The 24353-nt window shown below is 40.4% G+C and overlaps 4 protein-coding genes across 5 annotated transcripts; 1 reads left to right on the top strand and 3 right to left on the bottom strand.

Moving 5' to 3' along the window:
• Positions 1-1107: 1107 nt before the first annotated feature.
• LOC117947057 (chemokine-like protein TAFA-4) lies at positions 1108-7507 on the bottom strand. Its single transcript, XM_034875626.1, has 5 exons — positions 6972-7507; positions 5864-5983; positions 4381-4536; positions 4029-4153; positions 1108-2638 (listed from the first exon to the last, which is right to left on the bottom strand). The coding sequence occupies exons 1-5, from the start codon at positions 6994-6996 to the stop codon at positions 2627-2629; spliced, it is 438 nt and encodes a 145-aa protein (XP_034731517.1). The 5' UTR covers positions 6997-7507; the 3' UTR covers positions 1108-2626.
• A 693-nt stretch (positions 7508-8200) lies between these two features.
• On the bottom strand, positions 8201-16780 carry LOC117947055 (NEDD8-activating enzyme E1 catalytic subunit-like). Of its 2 annotated transcripts, none has more exons than XM_034875623.1 (18): positions 16521-16780; positions 16380-16418; positions 15585-15708; positions 15337-15417; positions 15129-15211; positions 12625-12705; positions 12474-12517; positions 12318-12382; positions 12057-12212; positions 11367-11469; positions 11139-11249; positions 10964-11017; positions 10474-10510; positions 10300-10381; positions 10068-10168; positions 9912-9975; positions 8704-8758; positions 8201-8584 (listed from the first exon to the last, which is right to left on the bottom strand). In XM_034875623.1, the coding sequence occupies exons 1-18, from the start codon at positions 16538-16540 to the stop codon at positions 8496-8498; spliced, it is 1389 nt and encodes a 462-aa protein (XP_034731514.1). In that variant the 5' UTR covers positions 16541-16780; the 3' UTR covers positions 8201-8495. The 2 variants fall into 2 exon arrangements, with proteins under 2 accessions (XP_034731514.1, XP_034731515.1); XM_034875624.1 differs by having other exon boundaries at positions 16356-16418; positions 16521-16630.
• Positions 16781-16892: 112 nt separating this feature from the next.
• On the top strand, positions 16893-20573 carry LOC117947056 (PRA1 family protein 3-like). The gene is made up of 3 exons (XM_034875625.1): positions 16893-17156; positions 17711-17928; positions 19246-20573. The coding sequence occupies exons 1-3, from the start codon at positions 16975-16977 to the stop codon at positions 19419-19421; spliced, it is 576 nt and encodes a 191-aa protein (XP_034731516.1). The 5' UTR covers positions 16893-16974; the 3' UTR covers positions 19422-20573.
• Positions 20574-21079: 506 nt separating this feature from the next.
• lmod3 (leiomodin 3 (fetal)) lies at positions 21080-23912 on the bottom strand. The gene is made up of 3 exons (XM_034875622.1): positions 23345-23912; positions 21627-23231; positions 21080-21364 (listed from the first exon to the last, which is right to left on the bottom strand). Exons 1-3 carry the CDS (start codon positions 23633-23635, stop codon positions 21317-21319), a joined length of 1944 nt encoding a protein of 647 aa, XP_034731513.1. The 5' UTR covers positions 23636-23912; the 3' UTR covers positions 21080-21316.
• Between the last annotated feature and the right edge of the window lie 441 nt (positions 23913-24353).

Here is a 24353-nt window from a genome sequence, read left to right on the forward strand (position 1 = left end):
AATCCCAACCAACTTGCAGTAATAATAGAATACAATTCTAATTCCTCTGTGTAAACTTCGTTTTCAAGCCTGAAAAATTAAAGCATTCGCCAAAAAGCAACAAAAAATTGACCAAGCTCAATCTATTTCACATAGAGGAATACTGTGTATTATGTTTATATTCATTGGTTTATTCTCAGAGTTGCTGTTTTGCCTGCATTTAATTGAAGCTTCAGTTGCCAAAACGGAACAAAATCAAAAGTGACAAATTATTAAAACAACAAACGATTATTCTTATCATCAATTTACCTGTCGTGATTCTTTGTGATCAATCGTTCAGACTTATTATTGTCAGAAAAGGAAATTGCCTGTCACGATTTCCTAAAGCCCGGGCTGATGTCTTGACTGTGCCTACTTTGCCTGGTTTACGTTCCAAAAGTTCCAAAGAAATTGATTCGATGTTAAATTAACAATCAATTGAGACAAAGAAAAGCAGCAAAGCATGACTGAGATGCTGCAACCATGATGACCAAATTAATATTAGTCAGTATTATTTCACAATATCTGGACCAGATAAATTACTCAACAAATAACTCCCCCTATGTGTTGAGCAATTTATCTGGTACAGATGTTCTGAAATAACACTCATTAATTGCAATTTAAAGCACAGGTCATTGTAGCACTTCTAAAGAAAGGGTGCAATACAATACACCAGCTATATCTTGAGCCAGAGAGGTGTTCATTGAAATATATGGTCATTGTTATGCCATACAGTCATTTATGGCATGGATGGAGAGGTGTGTATTATGTTGTAAGGATTATTGCGTAACCCTATTTTGTAGTCAGCTCTCAAATCAAATACACCCAAGGTCTTTTGTAAACAATATGTTGAACCACCATTGTACTGCTTTATGTGGCTGATCTTGTCAGACCGAGATCATAATACTGTTGTCAGCTGCATCGCAATCTTCTAATGGGTTTGTAAGAGTAGATGCAGTATGACACACTGATATGTTGGAGATATTGCTGTTGTTTATAATGCCCATGAACAGAATCCAAATGTGTTATATGATAAGCATCCAGTGAATCTACAAACTCATTGCCATTCGGTACCAAAGGCATATTAGTGTATCCCCGACAAGTGGATATCATCATTGATTTAGAGGAGGGGGTTTTCCAGAATATTTGACGCATTCAATATCATTACTCTAATTATAGGAATCACAAAATGATGAGGTTTTGAATATTCTGCAGCACTTCTAACATGAACTAATAAACAGAAGTTGACTGATTACATAGCAAGGCCATGCATAAAGTGCATTGGACTTCATGACAGCTCATTGAAGAATCGTGTCAGTACCATGACAACCATTCAGCGTGATTGCATTAAGTAAATGTTGAGCAAAGTGCTCAGAAACATTTGCCTTGAATAGACAGACAAATGGCTCGGACAGGATGATTTTCAGTCGCTCTATTAATAGTTTTATAAAATCTCTCTTTATTGGAAAGGTAAAATGCAAAAAGTGTGTGACTGAACTCAACAGATAAAAGATGGGTAATCAGGGTGGGTTCACGAGGAATATTATTCATGTGAAGAGGACAACTGATATAATGCAATAACGGTACATATTCTTTTCTGGTGGGAGCTACAAATTGCTTCAAGGCAAAGACTCTCCAATGTTGTGCCATCATTACTATTATCGGAGTTCCCTCCACAGGAGTATTCAGTTTAGAGAAACAAACAAAAGCATAATATAAATACTCTCAGCAGTGAAGAAGCTTCTCTTCTCTTCTCTTCTCTTCTCTCTCTCTCTCTCTCTCTCTCTCTCTCTCCCCTTTCTGCCCATGATTAGCATTTCAAACAGTCCTTGTTTTGCATCAGAACTTCATGCTTGTGTGCTTGCCATCACAGCCTTGCAGGTGGTGGCCTGTCCAAGCACTGAAGAGATGAAAAGCAGCGTGTGTGTGTGTGTGTGTGTGTGTGTGTGTGTGTGTGTGTGTGTGTGTGTGTGTGTGTGCGTGCATGCAGCCGTGTTTGGGAGGGTGCCTCTTTGTTGTTAAGAGTTATCCGAAGGGATCGGTCCTCTTTACAAAGCTCGGAGGAAGTCTACAGGACAGCATTGCTTACAAATGCTACACAACCATGAATTTCTCAGTATTTGTGGTCCTCTGCTTTGATCGGCGGAGAGAGTCCTAAGCAACTGACTGGATTCACATTCTGCTGCCTGAAAATCCACAAAATCTCTTTTTAAGTGTCTGCCAGCAGGTCCCGTCCAATCTTTGATTTGATTGAGTGCATCACATTGTGCCCAGCATATCAAGCACGGACATAGTGATACAGTCTTTTGCGGTTGCTGCCTGTTCGGACTGTGTAAGGGTGCTGCTTCCTTTTATCTTAGGTGAGTTACTATTAATTGTCCACGCCATGGGATAAACCTTAACCAAAATTGTGTTCAAGCAAAAGGTGAATTAAAATAATGTGTTCCTGCAGTTCAAAGCTTAGCCGGGAGATATCTAATTAAATCTATATTGTTCTTTGTTCTATCTGATGGGGCGTTCACTGTCTTCAGTCAGAGTCCTGTGTTACTTAAGGTGACTGCACCAGGCCGGAACAGGCTTGAACTGATTATATGGAGCTCCAGTCTTGCTACCGCGCCACCTAAAAACATTGAAAGAACAAAATGTCACATAACTCTGGTTTTGTTCATTTCCATCACACTTATTTCAATATATTGTAAACAAGATAAAGCTAATTGATGTGATGTTATTTTATTGTATCAAGTGTACAGGGGTGTGGTGCGGCCAGAGCAACCCGGAAAGATGCTCCACCACTTTATTTCTCAGGTGAGAAAATAGAAGATTATTCTCAGTTCTTATAATCTAAATAAAATTCATTTTTTTTAAGCGCTTCAAGATCCAATAATCACTAAAGGGTATGTCATGCATGAGAGACAATAAAAAACAAATCATGTAGTGAAAGTCAATATTCAGATTTAAGGTGTGTTGATTGATTCTTGACAACAACTCATGCATTGAGTGACATGGAAGAAAAAATTCCACCTTAAAGGTTGCCAAATGTTACAAGCGGAGATGACAAGGCAGCGAAACATCCTTACATTTTATAGTTATGGTTGACTTTGCATAAAAAGTACTTTTTCTCTTGGTATTTTAAGTATATTTTGATGCTCATATATTTGCTTGTATGCTTTATATTTGCTAGTATGCTAGTATATTTTGATGCACTATTACTTAGGTGAAGTTTTGATTGGGGTACTTTTACTAGTTCTTTTTTACATTGTGGTTTTATTACTTTTACTTATGTAACAACTATGACTACTTCTACTACTGCTCTCTTCTCTAGTCAAGTTGTTTTTTTAGCTCTATTTCCCAGATCTCAATTTTGGGTGTGTTACAATCCGTACAACACAGAACACCCTCTGTTCTTTTTGACCCTCTTCTGTTTTATTCTACAGTTTAATAGTATAATCTGATGGACCACATGACTACTGGGTATCTTTTCATCACTTGCTGCATGCTGCCAGTGCTTACATGCCCCTGTGCCACTTTAAAATGTTTCCCCTGGGAATCGTACACACAGAACAGTTCAACAAAAAAATTGAACACATTGGGGTTTCCTTTGGACGTCAGATTTAATTACATGGGTTTTACTGTTCAGTATTAGTTTTCATCTTATTTTATGTTTGTCCTCTTGGCCCCATCATTCACCAGATTATGGAATTAGGTTTTCTGAGCCAACTGTGCCTGGCAGAGAGCAAGAGGGTTGATATAGCCAATGGGAGTAGTGATTAGGCCTGATTGTGGAATCTCTCAGCATCAGAAGAGAGCTTACTAAAATAAATCTTTACGATGAGTATTCACAAGTCTGTCGGACCCTGTTAGCATAAGAGTAATGCCATAAAAAAGATAAGAAGATTTAACGTACGACAGCATTTAATCGTCTATAAATATCATGCCTACTAAAGCCATTTTGTGTAATGTCTACAGTACAGTATTGGTGCCACTGTGACTCAAACTAATGCAGGCCTTACCTTTGTGGTCTTTACTTTATTTCCAGAGATGCATGACCAACCAGTGAGGTCAGGGAGAACTCGGCACTCTTCCCCCTCCAGACACGGCTCCATTTTACACCACCACTTGTGACGAACAATAGAGGCTGGAGAAAAACACCCCACATCCGAAGGTTACTTGTTAGACAGAAGGACGTCATGAAAGGTTGTTCGGAAAAAATCAGATGCCACATTCTGTGGTCCTTGACTGCCTCGGTATCAGTGGATTCTGGTGAAACTGACTAACCTGACTCCACTTTTATAAATAATATAGTCATGTCATGTCAGAGTATCTCTGGTTAAGAGAGGTAGAAGAGGGTCCCAGTAATAATACCTTCCACACAAGAGGGCAGAGCCCTTGTTGTCCCCGCCACCTGTCCTGGGAAGCAGGAGCACTTGACAGTTTGAGAGCGTTCCTCAATCTTGTTCTTGTTGCAGCAACGATGAGCAGCAACCACTTCACAAGTCCCTGTCCTCTCCTGCGATGACCCTGAGGAAGAGAATGTAGAGGAAAAATTACCATTTTTATATACTTTGTTTTGCATGTAAGTAGAGGCAGTTTGAATGACTTCAGCATTTACAGATGCTAGTATTATGATCAAATCGCAATGCTTTGTTGGCTGTATTAGATGTTAGGTTTAAATAAATGTTGTAGTAATATTTGCAACATTTATTCAGATGACCAAATGAGCACCACATACAATTTAATACCTCATTTTGATGTTTCTAAAGCTACAGCACCACCAAGTGGAGAAAGCGCATCAGCAGTCCTGCCACAGTCAAGTGAAAACCCATTAAAATGTCCAAACATATTAGCAGCAATCTATACTTTAGAAGCACACAGATACCTAATTTTCCGGTTGCGTGGATTCAGAGAAATGAGCTGCATAAACAGCATGAGGAGAAATATCTGACCCACAACTGCTTTTGCATCATTCCACCAAAAAACAAATAAAAGGAACTGAACGTTGCTTTTGGTGATTATCACACGGCTGATGATTCATGCTTATACACTTAAACTGAGTTTTTCAGTTGAAGGGGTGCAACAAGGCAGAAGTAAAAACATGGAGAGAAAAAGCTCATGCATGCATATGGCTAATTTAGAACTGAGGTGTCTGTGCAGCTGCTGCATGACCAACGGCACCTGAACTGGAAGGTTAATTTACAATCAAAGCAGGGTGTAAAAGCAGACTACAATCAAAGCAGAGATCAAAAAATGAAACGTGTAGGCTATTTATACAAATTGAAGACTAATCTCAGGTTTCGTTTTAGGAGTAATCCATCAGTGGCACGGGTAGAAAGTAGGTACTCAAGTGTTGAAGTACAATTTAGAGATGGAAACATTGTGAATATAAATGCATTGATTCATATTTATAATAACACTCTTATGTAATATATATTAAGGTATCCATCACAGGGGACTTTTTTTTTTTTTTTTCAACCACTACTTTTACTTTTTCAATTTCCATGATGCTACTTGGGTACTTTTTAAATGAATGGCTTCGACTCATAATAGAGTACTTTTACATTATTCTATTGGTGCTTTTATTTAAATAGAGGATATTAATACTTCTTCTCTCATCTCTCAGGTGATATAAAGGTCAAATGGCGACTCATATTCCCTTTTGCACCATATGTGGATTTCCTACCAGGTTCTAAGTAAACATAAAAAAAACTATATTTAGATGACAGTTAGAAGCAAAGTGAGTTTCATGTTCATGGTGCTTGAACTGAACTCCAGGCGAACGGACTGGTGACCAGGAGCCATAATGAGTTCCTCGGGGGGGGTGACTGGTCTGGTTGGGTCTGAAGCCTACCTGTCTGTCCTCGGGAGCTTTGGTTGCCAGTGGACACAAGCTGGCTGCAGAAGCCTAGTATACAAAGAAGCAGGAGGCTCCAGTGTAATGGTCGGGCCAACATGTTCAGCATCATCTTGCCTGCAGAGACACAGAGATGATGCAACCTTAGGAATTATACAGGCCAGTACTTCTCCCTTAAGTGTATGACCATAAACTTCATTGTTTTGAGTTCTGATATCTCCTGACTCCTGATTTGAGGTTCATAAAATCATTGCATCAATTTGCTCAATACTGACTCTCACATCTCTGAGCTAAGCCAAGAAAAATCCAAGAAACGCCAATAAAAAGGCCGATCAGACGGCCGACTTTGGAGCCAGATCTGAGTGGGTCCCTGCACTCATTTCTGACTCACATTATCCCTTCAGCTGTAAACATCACTGCAGTTAAAGCTAAATTCTCCCTCCAAAAAAAGTCGTTTTCCACATGAGTCACAAAAAAAACTGGGACGTGAACTTTTATGTCAAATCATACAGCAGTATTTAATACAGGACAAAGATGACATCAAATGAAAAATCACTGCTTACTGTTTGCTTGAGGCGTTTTCATTCACCACTTACCCCTCATACATAAAGTATAGGACTGCAACTAATGATTCTTTTAATTATTGATTAAACATTTAGTCTATAAAACATGTTCTTTTACAATTTCGCAGAGCCCCAGCTTCAAATCTGCTTGTTTCCACACCAACACTTGATGTTCCAGTGAAGATGTTCAATTTAAAGCTCATGATAAAAAGAAAATTAAGAGATACAGAGAGAGAGAGAGAGAAGGGAGAAAATACTTAAATCTGGCAGCAAGTTTGCCATTTTTGCATGAAGAATTACAATTAATCATCAATGTTTGTAATGTATTCATTATCATGAATCTAATGTTGAATAATGTAGTTTACAGAATATATATATAAATATATATATATCAATATTATCATCATAAAAGTGAGTCTGACTGCCTTTCACCATTACAGAATAAACTTAATAGCCTAGATGTAAATAAAAGACATGTTGAATATTGCCAGACTTTGAACTGATTGCAATGGCAACTTGAAATAGGAACCACTTTAGCCTACCTCTGCTCAGGTTATTAACATGCATGGTAAGCCGCTGCAGAAGCCTCCAGTGTCTTGGTGAACATCATGCATACTGATGATTGTTTCAGCCAGGATGCAAAAGTTTGCAGTTGATATGATCCACCAGTTTCAGAAGTGTTCTGCCTCAATTCAGAGCAGCATAGTGAGAGAGAGAGAGAGAGAGAGAGAGAGAGAGAGAGAGAGAGAGAGAGAGAAAAAGAGAGAGAGAGAGAGAGAGAGAGAGAGACGCCTGTCTGCTGCTAAATAACTCCCAGCTGAGAGAGCAATCAGCTCGGTGAAAACCTGCACTTTCACACTTGAGCTCCTCTACCTGGGACTACCTTTTTATGGAGAATGGGATGCGAGAGAATCGTTGGTCTGTCTGTGAACACAGCAGGGTCCCTCTGACGAGCAAAGCCTGCCAGCTTTGGATCCCGTCAGGAAAATTAAAACTTAATCAAGACAGAAACCATCTGTCCCCCGAACAATATGTGGCCACTTTCATTAGCGCCCTATAAGAAGCTTAAAGTGAGTATCGACATCCTGTCACACAGACAGACAGAGGATATATAAACCGCATCTGAAGGCCAAGTCCGCTTCTCACAAGAGTTCCTCTTTTCTAGCCTTTTTATTCACGCTTTAGGCCTCAACCTAAAAGTACTATAAGTCCCCATAATAAATATTTATTGCTCAGTGATTTGATATTAAAGAAATAGACATTTTAGGAAATTTGCTCACTAACCCTAGTAGATAACATTAATACCCCTTCTTTAATCTGTCCCATAAAACATTTAAATAAAACATCCATGTCATTTTAATCTTTATTTTATTTTTATATTCAGAAATTATCAACAGATATAAACAATTACAAGCAATACACTGAGAATGTATCCCAGAGCCAAAAAAATCAGAGGAAAGCTGGGAGGAAGGGAGACAAAAACAACACATGCAGAATCACACAAACGCACACAGAGACACAAGACAAGGGACCAATCACATGGACAGGTTGAGGTACAGAATGTAGAACAAGGCTACAGCCCTGACCCACGTCACTTTAATCTTAATAACAGACTTACAACCAAGTCGACTATGTCTTAAATAACATGTATGTGTTGCGGGTGTAACCCAGTTGCTGTGAACACACTTACAGTTCTTAAAAAGATAAAACGGTAAAGCTGCCCAGCGTCATCTAAGCGAAGAAAGATGAAAGAACATCTGATGAAAGAAGCTTCCTCTACAACCATGATAATACAACTTTATTAGGGCATATAGTGCACATCATTATTCTCCTTTGATTTACAGGGAAATAGCTACAATATAGTCAAAACAGGACAAATACATCAAGAAGTAAGCAACGTTCCTTATAGAAAAAAACAATCCTAAATGAGAAATGAGTCCATCGTCATGTGACAACCGAAAAATCCCACAAGTGAGACCTCACTCGTAATATTTACATTATCAAATGTGCTACTGCGTTTGAGATGCAGTCGATCTGTCGCCAGTGCAGAGTGCTGTAAGAATCGTTCAGGTGGTGAAATTGAGCTTGAAGAGAACCGTCTGAGGCGTGGTGACGTCAGCCACAGCCAGCTCCTGCCCATCTGACAAGCCCAGCTCTGCGTCACACATAAAAACATATGCGTATGCTATATAAAAAAAACGTAATGCTATGTGATCACGGAAGTCTGCAGCTACTTTACTTTGGAGGGATGATTGGATTACCGCTTTGTCTTACCTTTTAATGTTTTACAGAGGTTTGGCCTGGTTCGTTCCTCGATGGACTTTACCGACTGGAACAAAAATGTAATCGGACTTTATCATTAAATGTAGGAAGTGTTTTGAGAAAAAAGCAGAGGGGGGGGGGGTTATCATGCACAACATAACTAAACATGCAAGAATTAAATGCCACTTGCAATACCATGATATAGTGGCACTCGACCAGGCATGCCAAAACACTTAGTTATGAACTACAATATTTAATGGATATGGACTCAACATGAAATAGCACAAAGTGTTGTCAACATAAAACACAGCGCCGGCGAGCAGAGTTCACTTTAACTTTGCAGCGAAGACAAAAGACCTTGACCCAGAATATGCTTGTTCCTCGGACGTGTTTAAATTCCAAACTACGATCTTTGTCCTAAACTTAACTAAAAGGTTTTGGTTCCCAAACTTAAGTGTCATTGCCGCATGATGCAAACTTTTCCTGGCGATGCCTGTACCCGCCTCACAGTCACCTACTGGCAGCTCAACCGCTGGTGGCCGGCGTCCCGGAGCTCTGTATCGGCTAACCACTTTAGCCTACAACCAGCAACTGCCGCTTGGATTTTATTGTTCTACCACACTATAGACTGTTCACGTTACAACGCTTTACTTTGTTTGGAAAACTTCTATTTTACACACACACACACAGACACACAAGTTTGGGGTCACTTGTGTGGTCAGAGATTTCCATTGTATTCCATTATGGACAGAATGCCAGTTGCATTGCTTTTTTAATCAGGGCAGCAGTTTTCAGATTACATTGTGTGATTACATAATTGCAAAATGGTTCTCTAATGTTTTCTCAGTTAGTTTTTTAAAATGATATCAGATTAGTAAACACCATGTGCCTTTGGAACACTGGATAAATGGTTGCTGATAATGGGCAATGTAGATATTGCATTAAAGATCAACCCCCCCCACTCAGATCTGCTGGTATTCTGTCTATAATGAAGTGAGATGGAAATTTGTAAATGACCCCAAACTTTGATCCGTAGTGTATATAGATATGTTCTATTGGTGTAGTAGCATTGATCACTGAGGGGGGTTCAAAATAATTTAGCAGAGGTAGGGATATGTAGACCAGAAAGGGGGAAATCCACACACCCCTCCCCGCAAATTGCACCCTTAATGTAGGTAACCAAAACCATCCACATACTCAAATGGAATACTGTATTTTACCTGCAAATACAGTGTCTTATTCTTCCCTTCCAGAGTTGTGGTGATAGCCGGGGATTTCATTTGTCTGGAAAACATTTAGACACCATTTTGACCTAATCCTTGTTATTTTTTTTCAAAAAGAAGAATCACAAAATGGATTTTTTACTGAATACTTACAGTGAGGCATTCTCTGTAAGGTACTCCAAAACCTCCTGTAATTTGGCAGAAGGAGAGAACTGAAGATCCTGAGGCACCAGGCTGCATGCTGAACAATTTTCCTGCCGATCAAAGATGATGCAGAGTCAACTGGTTATCCTCTGTGAGGAGAAATGCATATTTACGCTGCCGACAAGACGGTTCGTGGTGGTTACAGTTACTAACAATCACCTCACCGTGGGGCACAACAAACCTTTCGTTCAGCTTCAAAGGTGTAGGTGTACAGTCCATCCACGTCGTTGAAGACCATGTAATTGTTTAAAGGAATATACGCGCTGCAAAAGAAAATCTGATGTTAAGTAATATTCACGTGACAAATCAGCAGATAATTGGTGTGGGAGATTAAGAACTGTTTGCTGCTCCTGACCTTGTAGCAATCTTAAAAACCTCGGTGGCACAGGCAGCTATGGACAACAGAGACAAAATGAATCTAGTTAAATCCCAATTTAACCCCCCGCGTCAACCTTTGGATCTCTCCACATGCCGGTAGTAGGGCAGTGTTTTTTATTGCCTTTCCAAAGCCAAAATAGCCAACTCGACACATCTCTCCTTTACACGTGTGTGTATTTCAGGCCTCTTTGTGTTTGTGTGAGTGTGTATTGTTATACATAGGTGTATAATAACAAATCACTTTGGCATTAATAATGTATGTCTTCTTCTGGGAAAAAGCTTTTATTCAGCTTTTATGTCTTGGTGAAATCGTAGAGCTTGACAGAAGTAACAGTAACTACAGGGGGCTCAGCCCAACGTCTTTTTCTTTTGACATCTGAGATATAACAAAAACTTTTTGTAACATCGTCTCTCTGTCTAAGCCTCATCTCTCTGTCTACTGCCTCAAAAACATCCAAGAGTCATACCAGCAATAACAGCATTAGTTGATGCCACAGCAGGAATGATCCTCTTCACAACGCCTGTGGCACAAAACCAGGTTTTTATTATATAAAGGATAATGTGATAGAATAATAGTGAGAAAGTTATCAGAAACAACACGTGCTACAATAATGATAAATAGATGATTGTCTTTGACTTCACCTTGAGTGAGTCTGTATGTCACTCCTGTAATGTTAAACTCTGCAGCTCTTTCTTTGGCTCTGTCAAACACCCACTGGATGTGCTCTGGGTTGTCTCCATCTAAGCTGGTATCTAGTTGAAAAAAAGATACTCTAGTTAGCCTTTATTGTATTGATGTACATCGACAGAAGGCCAAGTTATGTGATTAGATGCGGGGGGGTAAAAAATATGTGAATATTTTTAGTTTACCTCCAAACGGCTTTTCTTTGGGCCACTGTAAGATTCTGGCATATTCAATGCAATGTTCTGGGAGCCTAGGCATTGACGCAATGGTGCACATGGGGAAATTAATCTGTGGACAGGAAAATTAAGGTCAAGCATAAATGCAATTAAAGGAGCACTAGACACCGTTTTTTCAGTTTTACACCGTGAAATCAAACAGTTATAATATCAAAACTATAAAACAATTGATTAAAGCTGTCCTTGAAAAAGATGAATCATCACATTCTAACTTAATAGATCTTTTTTGTGTGTTTTGGTCAAATCTGTTATGCAAAATCGCCACTGCTGTGCTGGTTTTACGCTTCACCTGCCCGTCTGCCTGTGAGACGTTTTTCTCAAATTTTCTGGCAGTTATTTTTCTGTTGGGCCTGGGAGCAGCTACTGCTTATGTTTATGACCCAAATAATATTAATAATAATTTTTCTTCTTCAAGCAAACAGCTGTTGAGGCAGATGGAAATGTGAAACATCACCTCCTGTGCACCACAGATGTTTTCTCCAACACAAAAGACAAGCTGAACAACAGATGCGAAAGCTTTTATAAAACAGGTTGAGTAATTATTCTGTCATATCATTCGCCCATTAAGAAGGAAAGAACAGTTCATTCTACTGGATTTACAGGAATCTTTGAAGTGATTAGATCAGAGAGAAAAGTGACCTGTGGCGGGTACAGCTCCAATGTGCAGTCGATGCATGCAGTCATGCCGGGCAGAATGACACGAGCGTTTCCTTTTAAGCCCTCCGTTCCTCCATCGATGAGAGGGATGATGGTGCTGGGGTCCAGGACTCCGTCTTCGTAGCTCAGGAGGGATATCTAGAGAAGGCCACACCCATTATAACTCACCACAAACTACACACTTTGCTCCTTATATGCAAAGGTTTATCGTGCGAACACAACGTTCAGCTCCCTCTCCCGTACCAGCATCCCGTTCATCCAGCGTCGGGCAACGATGGAGTCCAGTCCACAGACGATGATGTGGAACTCTGCAACGAGACAAGCGTTTTTCACCTCTGAGGTGCTTACTTGGTAAGCTCTGCTAAAGCATACTGTAGATTTTGTAAGATAAACACTCACGCCTGTAGAAAGAGTCATCAAAGTCTTGGATCTTCTTAAAGTGACTGCATGTTATTAATAAGGAATCAAAATCACGGGCAAGATATTTTACACACTGTCAACTAAACCAGAGTTGTTTCTCAACTGGAACATCTGTTGCTGCACAGGATACGAGACCACTTTACATCCAGGGACACGAGTGTTGATGAAGTCGGCAGCAACTTCTGCCTTTGGTCGTCCAACATCTTTGGATCTAAATAGATGCATATAACAAATAGGGCTGAATTATTTGTCGCAATTTTATTGAAATTTTAATATGAACTAGTGCAATATCCAAATCGCGGAGGGGCGCAGTGGCAAAATATGTGTTCAACCATTCAGAATGTAGTATTGTGGGGTGCCCGGCCTACAGTTCCTATTCTACAGAATAAAGAAAAACATGTTTGTTTGGTACAGATCCTTGCAAAAAAAAAAAATCTTAAAAATCACACTATAACAAGTTTTTTTAAGATTTAGTATTAGTCAATAAAAATGTGAAAAGTGATACAAACATGATCATTCCCTTCAATATCGTTAATCATATTGCAATCGCAATATCAGTCAAAATTGCATATTAGATGCTTTTCTCATATCGTGCAGCCCTAACTGCAGTAAATAGTCATAGGACATATGGGATGCCGAATGTAATCGTTTTTTTAAATCACACTGGAAATGTCACGGTACTACAGAGAAGTAACTCACTGAGAAGTAACTCAATAGCAGGTAGAGATGGCATGGTATCTAAAGTTTCTTATAACTGAGGGCTATCAAACATAAGTGATGCACAGATTAAACACCAGATTTTGTTGTAAGATCAAAATATTTAAATTCAAGTGTACTGCTAACTTTGAAAAGAAACCGGTTAAAATCAAGCCTTTGTGGGCGCCTGGATAGCTCAGCTGGTAGAGCGGGCGCACATACAGTGCATATACAAAGTCCCCTGTTAAAATGTCAGGTTTTTGTGATGACAAAGATAAATCAAGTCAGAACTTTTTCCACCTTTAATGTGACCTATAACGTAAACAATTCAATTGAAAAACAAACTGAAATCTTTGAGGGGGGGGGAAATAAAAAGTGAAAAAATAATATAGCCTGGTTGCATAAGTGTGCACACATTTAAACTAATACTTTGTTGAAGCACCTTTTGATTTTATGACAGCACTCAGTCTTTTGGGGTGGGAGTCTAATAGCATGGCACATCCTGACGTGAAGATATTTGCCCACTCCTTATTGCAAAAGTGCGCCAAATCTGTGATATTGGGAGGACATCTCCTGGGAACAGCCCTCTTAAGATCACCCCAAAGATGTTCAATTTGATTCAGGTCTGTTCTCTGGCTGGGCCATTCAAAAATGGTAATCTTCTTTTGGTGAAATCAAAAGAACAGCCCCAAATCATGATGCTGCATCCACCATGCTTCACTGTGGGAGGGTGTTCTTTGGGTGATGTGCAGTGTTGTTTTTGCGCTAAACATATCTTTTGGACTTACGGCCAAAAGGTTCAAACTTGGTTTCATCAGACCATAACGCATTTTCCCACATGCTTTTGGAAGACTTTGTTTTTGCAAGCTTCAGCCGGGCTTGGATGTTTTTCTTTGTAAGAAAAAGCTTCCGTCTTGCCCCCTTACCCCAAAGCCCATTCACATGAAGGATACGGGAGATTGTTGTCACATGTCGCACACAGCCAGTACTTTCCAGAAAAGCTCCTTTAACGTTACTCTAGGCTTCTTGGAAGCCTCCCTGAGCTGTTTTCATCTCGTCCTTTCATCAATTTTGGAGGGACATCCAGTTCTGGAGGTAATGTCTCTGTTGTGCCATATTTTCTCCACTTGATGACAACTGTCTTCACTCTGTTCCATGGTATATTTAATGCACTGGAAATTCTTTTGTACCCTTCTCCTGACTGATATCTTTCATCAACGAGATCCTCTGATGGACTGGAAGCTCTCTGCGGACCGTGGCTTTTGCTCTGTGATGCAGCTAAGAAAATGTCAGGAATATCCTACTGGAGCTGAACTTTATTTCTGATTAATCAGAGTCACTTTAAATGATGGCAGGTGTGTAATGACTTCTATTTAACATGGGTTTGAATGTGATTGGTTCATTCTGAACACAGCCACATCCCAAGTTATAAGAGGACACTTATGCAACCAGGTAACCAGGTAAGGTTTTTACTTTTCAACCTTGAAGATTTCAGTTTGTTTTTTAAGTGAATTGTTCACATTATAGGTCACAATAAAAGTGGAAAAGGTTCTGACATGATTTATCTTTATCACAAAAACCTGGCATTTTTACTGGGGTGTGTAGACTTTTTATATCTGTATGTAGAGGTTAACTCCTAAACACAGTGGGTCCAGGTTGGACTCCAACCTGCGGCCCTTTGCTGCATGTCATTCCCCCCCTCTCTCGAAAAAAGGCCAGAAAATGCCAAAAAATTATCTTTAAAAAAATGACTAATAATAAGCAAGCCTTTGTACGAATCCTGACTATTACACCATACTATATTCTGCATTTTTGTAAATAGTTAGAGGAAATAAAAATGTAAGTGAGTATCAATGTTTTTTCCCACATAATGTATCAAATATTAGACTACTGTTAAAACTATGTGTCATGATAATGAAGATCAAAGGTGATGCCTACCGGAAAAGGAATTGCCTGTTGAGGTTGGACACATCAATCGTGTCCATGTCAACCACATGAATAAGGCGAAATCCAGACAGGGCCTTAAACAAAACAAGACTAAGTAAGAACTTCTCTAAAGATGCAAGCGGTGAGGATAGTGTGTGTGTTTGCTCAGCTTACACTTCAGCGGTACATACAATTAACATGGATTAAAGCTAATTCCTACCAGGTTTTTGAGGAGCTCACATCCAAGTCCTCCGGCACCAATGACCAGAATCTTGCATGTCTCCAACAAGAACTGTAGAGACTGGGATAAAAGAAAAAAAAACATAATTTAAAGAATAAGAATGTACTGTGATTTGAAATATCACTACCACTCAACAGTGTGATGCTACAAGCTTTATCGCACTATAACGATTTGGTTAACGGATTAAAAGAATGCTCTCTGTTTACATGGAAGTTTTTCTATGTCACCTCAGTGCTTGGCTCAAAGTCAGGATGGGTGAACGGGCCGGGTCTCTCCAAAAACTTCCTCACATGATTCCACCGGCCGTCCCAGTCGCAACCCCCGTCCCTGTGTCCACCATCTACAGCCATTCTGGACACACCACACAATATACTGAACTGACAGTGCAAGTAACAGAACTTAAATGAGCCCATTTCTCCCTACTCATCCCTTTAATAATGCAATTAGAATCCAAGGACGCAATATATTTTACTATTTCATACAAGTATACAATACCACATCAGACATCAACTGTAAATATGAATTGTCACTGTCAGTTGAACTTTCTGTCCTTCTCTTTTCACCACTGTTGTTTTCACACACCGTTTACCAAGTCTAAGGTTACTACTTTTAATTGTGTGCATTGCATTGAGGGATACAAGTACACATCCCACTCGGATGTCAAGTATTTATAAGAATGCATTTCTGAGTTGTTTGAGTGTACACACTAAATACTCAAAACCTGCCTAGGATTCGTCATAACGTCAGTATGAAATGGTACGCAGCTACTGTTGGTATGTGCTTGTCGTTTGGGATTTGTCGTAAAAGGAGGATGCTGAATTGGTGCAGCAAGGGACTCTGCGATATATTTGATACTGTGAATGGATACATTGTGTTAGCGAATTGTACAGACAGCTAACAAAGTTAATAATGTCCCCTTCTAACATTTCTATTTTCATGTCTCCTGGCCAGGCAGTCGCTGCTCACAGTGCAACGCGAACCTGCTGCCAGTCAGAGACCTTTATTTTGCATTCGTCACTAACTTCTCAGTCAGGTCCTCTATTCGCCTTCTTTTCTTCTCCCTGGAAGAAGAGAGGAAAACGAGTTTAAGCAAGACGGGTTAACGACAAAAAAGCGGGAGTTTATCTACCATAAAATCCTCTTTTTCGTTCATTGAAACTTACGGCTCCTCGGCATCCGCCATACTTTCACGGTCCCATGTCCCCGATTGTGTCTGCTGTGTTCTCGAGTGTCAAAGCTGCACACAGCAGCAGAAACTGCCTTAACGTGTGTCTGAATAAAAAATCTTTTATTGCCTACGTTGTTTGAACAAATGCCATGGAAAAATTGTTTTTATTAGATGTTGTTTCATATTAGGTTACTGTAATGCATTTTGGATTCATTGTATTCTTCCCTTGAGTCTTGGTGCTGCTGCGCAATCTAGAACGCAAGTCTAACACTCTCAACACTTCTTCGACAACCTGACTCTCGCGAGATCTTGAGCGAGAGTACGGTACGTAGTTTGAGTCCCCCTCCTCCACGCTCAGACGGTGATCAGCTGGCCTGTCAAATATTACGCAGCGCGTGCACGGGATTTGTTTGTGTTGTGTGTCGTTTCACTAGCCACACGTTGAAGACATGGCAGCCAAGATGGAGCTTGCGCCTCTCAGACCTTGGGATGATTTCTTCCCCGGAATGGACCGGTTCGCCAAACCTGAGTTTGGAGATTTAACGAAGTGGAACAACAGAGTGATCAGTAATTTACTGTACTACCAGACGAATTACTTCGCCGTGGCGCTGGTGGTTTTCCTCATTGTAGGGTGAGTCCTGGCAGGAACGGAGCAAGCTAGCACCTCTGGTGTTGTGTTTATTCAGCCTGCATACCGAACTATCCACACCCATCATGGCCACACAGGCTATTTCTGTACTTATTGTTGAGCACTTACAGTTCTTTGTAGCCTGTTAGATATGTACCTTTCTTGGCCGACAGCAGTTAATTAAGCTACAGCAGCAACTAAGAGTGTGTGTTTCATATTATCAACGGAAACAGTCAACAGATCCTTACTAAAAATGATGTTCCCAGGGTTGTTTCTGAGTACATTGACTGAGCTACATTGGATCTGGAGATCCTACACACACTTATCACTGCTGCTAGTTGGTCGTGATTATACATATCAAGTTGGTTTGGTAGTTTTCTTTGAATAGAGCATGCTATAGCCATGAGCACAGGCCTTACTGCAGTTATCAGGATGTTAGCTGTTGTTGTAGTTCATGTTGTTGTTGTTGTTTGTACCACCAGGTTGTGCTATTCAAAGTAACCTGCCTACACCCACTGGAGCATATACAAATGTTACTTTCATGTTCCGACATTCAGGTTCGTGAACCCATTTGGCATGTTTCTGGGAGGAGCTGTGGTGACTCTGGTCTTCGTGGGTTCAGTGTGGGCAGGAGAGAACCAGGCCATAGTTAAGAACTTTAAAAGGAAGAATCCCACTCTGTTTGTCATCGTGGTCATGGTCACCAGCTACTTTCTCCTGACGCTGTGTGGTGGCGTGATGGTCTTCATCTTCGGAATCACCTTCCCTTTGCTGTGTAAGTCACAAGGTCTTCAATGACTTTCAGAAAGTGAATGGATAATTTAGTTATATAACTGCATTCAGACTGTGTCCAAAATCTCCCCCTACATGCCAAATAGTGCACTATAGTAACCTTCACGATCTGTATTCTAATATGAGATGAATGCACTGTACGGTCCCCTAAAACAATTCCCACTGTGGAATGAAAAAAACATAGAGTCCATGGCATGTGGAACCTGGAGTTTGTTCAGTTGTCATGGAGAGGGTTTTTAATTGTTTAATTGTTACGACATTAATATATGGTTTGTTGGCCACATGAGAACATCAAACAGCTGTTTCAATTATCAATACAGGTATCCACATCCTCCCTCTTGTAATTCAAGGGCATGGCCTTTGAACAGTTGAAGTTGTATGAGCAATCACCCAAGCATCCCTTTCTCTCTTTCTATCTTATGCAATGCTGTGATTTTTTTTTTTTTTTTGGACACAACAATACAAAATATCTGCTTGTTTTGAGGCATCAAATGAGAAGCCTTGTTAACACCAGTTATTTTACTTGCATTTAGCTTCACGCTTACGTTTCAGATATGCAACAAAGATACTTATTCTCTTAAGAAACAACATTTCACTTTTAACATTTCGAGATTGGCCTTGTCTAATTAGAGTCTTAAGTTACTGCAGCACTCGTTGAGCAATGTTATATGTTAACTGTAAACGGAGATGGTGAGTCACACAGGGATGCAAAAACGGAGGTTTTTCTGCGGGTGAACACGTTTTTTCCAAGCGCTCTCCTTCTGACTCACTGTAGGGATTGAACAGCATGTTCAGTATCCCTGACATGCATTCAGTCATGACACAGATTGCAAAATGAAGTCGGCATTACAGACTGAGCTGTAAACTGTAGTTCAGAGGTATAGTTTGGGATTTGCTACAGCTCTCTAAATAAACGTTGAGTCAGGCAGTCAGCAAAGTGGTTTTAGATAATTGATGGGTTGGATCGTTAGAGCAAATGTAGCAGCTCTAACATAATGGCGGATAGATGAGGCCGTTTGATTGCTTCCCAGGAGGCCCGCCCACTCCCGCCTTTGTTGACGGGTTGCTATGGGTTGTTGATTTGGACAGAACTACATTTACTGACTGATGTCATGCATTCAGTATGTGCCTGCCATGGGAATAAAAGATACGCCGGTTCCTACACCTGCTGTAAAGTCTGAGTTGCAACAGTATCACATTTAGTTTTCTTATTTCCCAAGATTTATTCCAGAGAAAATCCTCTATTAAGACACTGAAATGTATGTTTTTATTAAATAATAATACCTTGTTTTTCCTGTAGTAATTCTGATTCATGCCTCCCTGAGACTGCGCAACATGAAGAACAGACTGGAGAACAAGATTGAGGGAGTTGGGCTAAAGAAAACCCCCATGGGCATCATCATGGACCTCCTGGATCAGCAGGAGGAGAAAATGAACAAGATTCAGGATTTCATTGAAAGCAAACTGAAGGAATAATGCTCTAGTTAAACGTGTCATAATTTCCGCAGTATAGTCCCATTTGTTGAGTTTTTATCACCTCTATACATGTAAAGTTACTAATGTTTGCATTCCCATTCTTTTCCTGATTTTGTTTTACTTTTATTCTTCCTATACTTTTGTTTGACTAAACTCACAGATGGATAGAAACATTTTAGAGCACGATTTGCACAATCAGAGCATGGATTGGATGTTGCGAGGCACCAAAGGTTACCAAAGGGCATCGAAAAGGTTCCAAAAACAAATCCCTTCTCTTGTCGACAACACACTTTATTCCACATGACTGAGTATTTGTTTTAGCAAATGAAGCAGAATGTCTGAACACAATATCGTATTCTGTTAATAGATTAACTGTCAACTGTGTTTGTTCTAAAGAAGAAATCCGATCCTTTCAGTTTGCTACCTCAAAACAAGCATGTTTAAATTACCCAACACCCAGTGAACTGCAATAACTCCCATCTTGTCCCTCCAAGAACTGTATCAATACTGATCTGAGACCAGTTTGCTTCTTGTGTAGACATGGTTATATGGCCTGTCTAATAATCCTGGAGTTGAAATATTCCTACTTTAAAAGAGATGTGCACACAGTTCCTGACCATACAGGCTGGCCTGAGTGTATCTATTCTGATCACAGCTATGCAATGTTGAAAAATGAATGGCAAGTGCTGCTTTATTGTTTGAATATTATGTCATGATATGTACATGTTTGTTGTTATTTTTGATGTGTCTTTATTTTTTTTGATATAGCATGCAGAAATGTATAAAATGGCTATAGGATACAAAGTACATAGTTTTGGGAATGAGACAAAATAAGTGATTAAATTAATTAACTTCCCATGCTATTTTCCCCATTATCTATTGGGATCCAATCCTGTTCCCTGGTCTGTAACGTTAGGAGTTCTTTTTCAATGCTGTTACTCCTGATAGTAAGAGCAGTTGTTTCCTGTTTGCTTTTCCACATGTGCACAGTAACTGCAGTTTGTGCATGCTGCCTTCACAAATGGCAGTTCAGAAAGACTATGGTATATGGATGTTATCTTATATATCCTCTATGTTTTTACGTGACTTTTTCATTTTTGCAAAGTAATGATGAAATCACAGAACTGGAAGTAAAACATGGCTGTTCTCTAATAAATAAAGATAACCAGATTTACGTTGCAGTCTTTTTCATAATGAGTCTCTTTATGAGTAAACAGACATATTCATTTATCACAATATGAAGTTCTTAGTTGGGTTAAATCTTTCTGTGAAACAAAGCAGTGAATTGTTGCCTAATCATGAAATATCTAAAAAAAAAACACTACTGAATTGCGAACTAATGAATATGACATACAAGTGTGTAAATACTTTTGTTCGATTCAGTTTGATTAATTTTCCGCATGGAATCAGATTTTCCGGATTCTGACTCATCTCTCTTTGAGTAATGTGTTTCTTTTAACAATAAGAAGAAACATAACAGGGAGTGACTGCAGTGATTCACTGGGGATCCTTTTAGTTTGGCACCGAATGCTATTCCATTTAAATGAAAAACCCTCCCCAGGCTAAAAGTGGAAGACTTCTTTATGGCAAATGCAAATCTATCATTTAATCTAACACAACTGTTAAGAAATAAATGAGCAATGGCAAAAGCAAATAATGATAAGGTTATCTATTTTGATTTAAATAGGGTACAGTGTAAATAAATAGGGTGTTGTTAATTTGTATACCTTTATTGTTACGACTTCCTAAAGACAGCATTTAGTGTGATACAGCACAAGACTGAAACACCCAGCCAGTATGTTCTATGTGTCTTATTTTGCATCAGTGCATTTGAGAATACATGAAAAATAATGAAAACTATATGGTGAAGAAAACAAATGGCTGTAGTTGCTGCCTCAGAGGAGACTCGTTTCACTTGATTCCAGAACTGTAGGGAGCGGCACCTGCGAGCAACAACAAAGGTAAGAATAAAAGGATGACTTGGATTACTATACTACCAACTAGAACACCTTGCAAGCTGTTAAACAAGTTAGATTATGGGCTACATTCACATGTGAAAAATGATCTTCTGTTTAGAGAGCTTGAACACCATCAACAGTAACCCTTTTAACTTGTTAGAAAACTTAACTTGTCAAATGTTCTAAGTACTCTCAAACCCAGGATCCCATCTTGATGGATCTCACAGTAATAAGCTTGGATACTCACAGCTTTGAGATAGGCCACGTTGCTCTTTTTGATTGCATCTAGAAGCTGGTCTCGGGGTGTGACATCAACCTTAGGTGGCAGTCGTCTGCGAGGGATGGGCTTCAAAGTCTTTATTATGTCAGTCAGGTTTTCTCTTTCATCTGCCATCTCTTCACTGCCTGCATCCTTCACTTTGGGAGTCTTCCTCAGTTTAAAACTTGCATTCTCTGGTCTCCTGTTATCCCTCGGGTCCAGGTCCAGAAAAGGGTCACGTTTTTTGGGAGTCTTCTTCAACTGGACGTCTCTCAGTGGGTTTGCTGGTTCGCCACTGGGTTGTTTGGGAGTGCTTTTGTGTTTGAGCTGCTTCTGAGGCTCCGGCTGTCCCGTCTGGAGGTGGGTTTGAGGTACAGTCCTCAGTTCAAATGAGGGTGGGACAAGCCCATGTTCTTGCAGGACTTCTAGAGGCGGTATGTAGCCGAGCATCTCAAGTAAACCAGGCGGTAGGTTCAGGCTGTTCTCATACATCTGCATCAGCTCCCTCTGCTCCTTCACTTGCTGCTGCTTTTGCTCCTCCTTCCTCAGCTGCCTCTGGCGGTCCAGATTCCTGGTTAGAAGGTTGGTCACCACCATCCTGGGCCCCGGCTGCTCAAAGTGGTAGCCCATCTTCAGAAGGGTGTGGTTGGCCTTGAGCAGGCGTGAGATCTCCATCTCTGCGTGGTGACCCAACATGTGCCTCTGGTTGTGAAAACGCAGCTCTGTGAGAGTCTCGTTGAATTGGAGGCAGCGGATGATGGCGACGATGCCCTTCCCCGTTACAAAGTTGGACTCGATGTTCAAAGTGGTGATGCCGCGATTCTCCCGTAGCATGTTGGCCAGGTTGAAAGCTATGTTTTCATCAACACCAGTGTTGGCAATGCTGAAGGTTTTTACATGTTTGTTCTTCTTCAAAGCGTTGACATAATCCAAGAGCATCTCTTTGGGAATGTTTTCGATGTTGTTGAGGTTTACCTCTGTGATAGACGGGTTGTTGTTGCGGATTTTGTCGAGTGTCGAGTCCAAGTTTGTCTCATTTCCTGAGGGTCTTGATGTCATTTTTATATTGCTAAATGCCAGCTTTGGAAGTTGTAATTTGTTAATTTTTCTCTCTTCTTTCGGCGGGGGCTTATCATTGGTTTCACTGACTTCGGGCTCCTCTGGAGCCTCTTTGGGAAGCGAGGAGTCTGTAATTGTAATTTCCTCTTTGTCTTCAACTTGTGATGTGCTGTGTTTTGGGGTTACGCTCTCACTCCTCTCCTTTGTGTCTGGAAAAGGCGGATTGTCATCTGCATTGTTTTTTGACACTTTTTCGCTGTTGGTGTCTAGATGGTCTGCATGTTTGTCTATATTTTCATGTTTGCCATTGTTAACAGGTGACTTCCCCTCTTCCTCATCTTCCTTATCCACCCCTTTGCCTTTTTCATCATTGTCATCCCTCTCATCAAGCTCTTCATTAATTTCCTCAATGATCTCTACAATTTCCTCTCCACATGTATCATCTACAGCTTCTTCCTCAATGACCTCCTCTATTACTTCATATTCCACAGCTTCTTCCTCGTCTTTCTTTTCAGTTTCCTCCCTCAAAGTTTTCTGATGAAAACAACATCAGACAAGGTTTATTCCAAACACTTTTTTTTATTCTACCTGTAACAATTAAAACTAAATTGATCTGTACCTAAACGTTTAAGGGTTTGACTTCTTACCTCACTGGGCAGCAGAGTAGCAGGCACTCTTTCTTCCTCAAGCATACGGTTGGACTCCTTCTCCCAGTAGAGATAACCAACCAGGGATCTGTGGTCGAACGTCCCTGTCGGAGGCTTCTCCGTCTGGTCCTTTTGTCTCTGCCCCACCGGTACCCTCTCATCTGGGGCAATAATAACATCCATCTCACTCTGGAGCTCCTTAAGCTCCTCGGGTGAAAGCATTGCAAGGAGCTCATCCTCGTCTATATCCTCTTCATTAAGATCCCCACAGTCTTTCTCACTGCTCGACATATTTGCGTAAACTTCTTTCTTCCGATGAAATCAAAAGGAAGTCCAACTTCTGTCCAATCTATGACCCAGGAAAGAACAAACTGAGAAGCCTCTGACTTTGACTTCAGCCAGGAACCGTTTGCTCCTACCGCATGTGGAGTCTAAAATTAAATCCTGTGAACTGCATGGAAGATATTTAAGGTACAAGCAGGGAGCCATGAAAATTCTTCTTTCAGACCCTGATCCCAGCTGGCCTGGCCATCAGGATCTTTTGGGATGACAGTTGCTTCAGGCAAAGGAACGTGTAGGATTGACAGCAGCAGGTGGATCACATTCACTGGGCTGGTAGTGGCTTGTCTTCTACACACAGAGCTCCTCCCAGCCGCCCGGAGCTCATAACCTCTTAAAGTGCTGCACAACAAACACAGGAGATTGATCCAGAAGAGGTAACTAAGAATTCATTTCTAAATAGGAGACTGGATAGTAAAGACAGTTCTTCTGTCTCAGTTTTGTTTAGATCCTCACTCATAGCGCAGTTTTAACCACACAGCAGGAATTTCTTGGCTTAAAATCCAGATTTTGAAAAATGTGTTTACCTTTGGACAGAGCTAGACTAGTTGTTCCCCCTCCTTTTCACAGTTTTTATGCTAAGCTAAGCTACCTGGCTCCTGGCTGGGGATCCAAATTTGGAGGGACATATAAAAGGGAGTGTAGTCAACCTTCTCATCTAGGCTCAGCA

Source organism: Etheostoma cragini, chromosome 7, assembly GCF_013103735.1.
Source record: "Etheostoma cragini isolate CJK2018 chromosome 7, CSU_Ecrag_1.0, whole genome shotgun sequence".
Lineage (NCBI taxonomy): Eukaryota > Metazoa > Chordata > Actinopteri > Perciformes > Percidae > Etheostoma > Etheostoma cragini.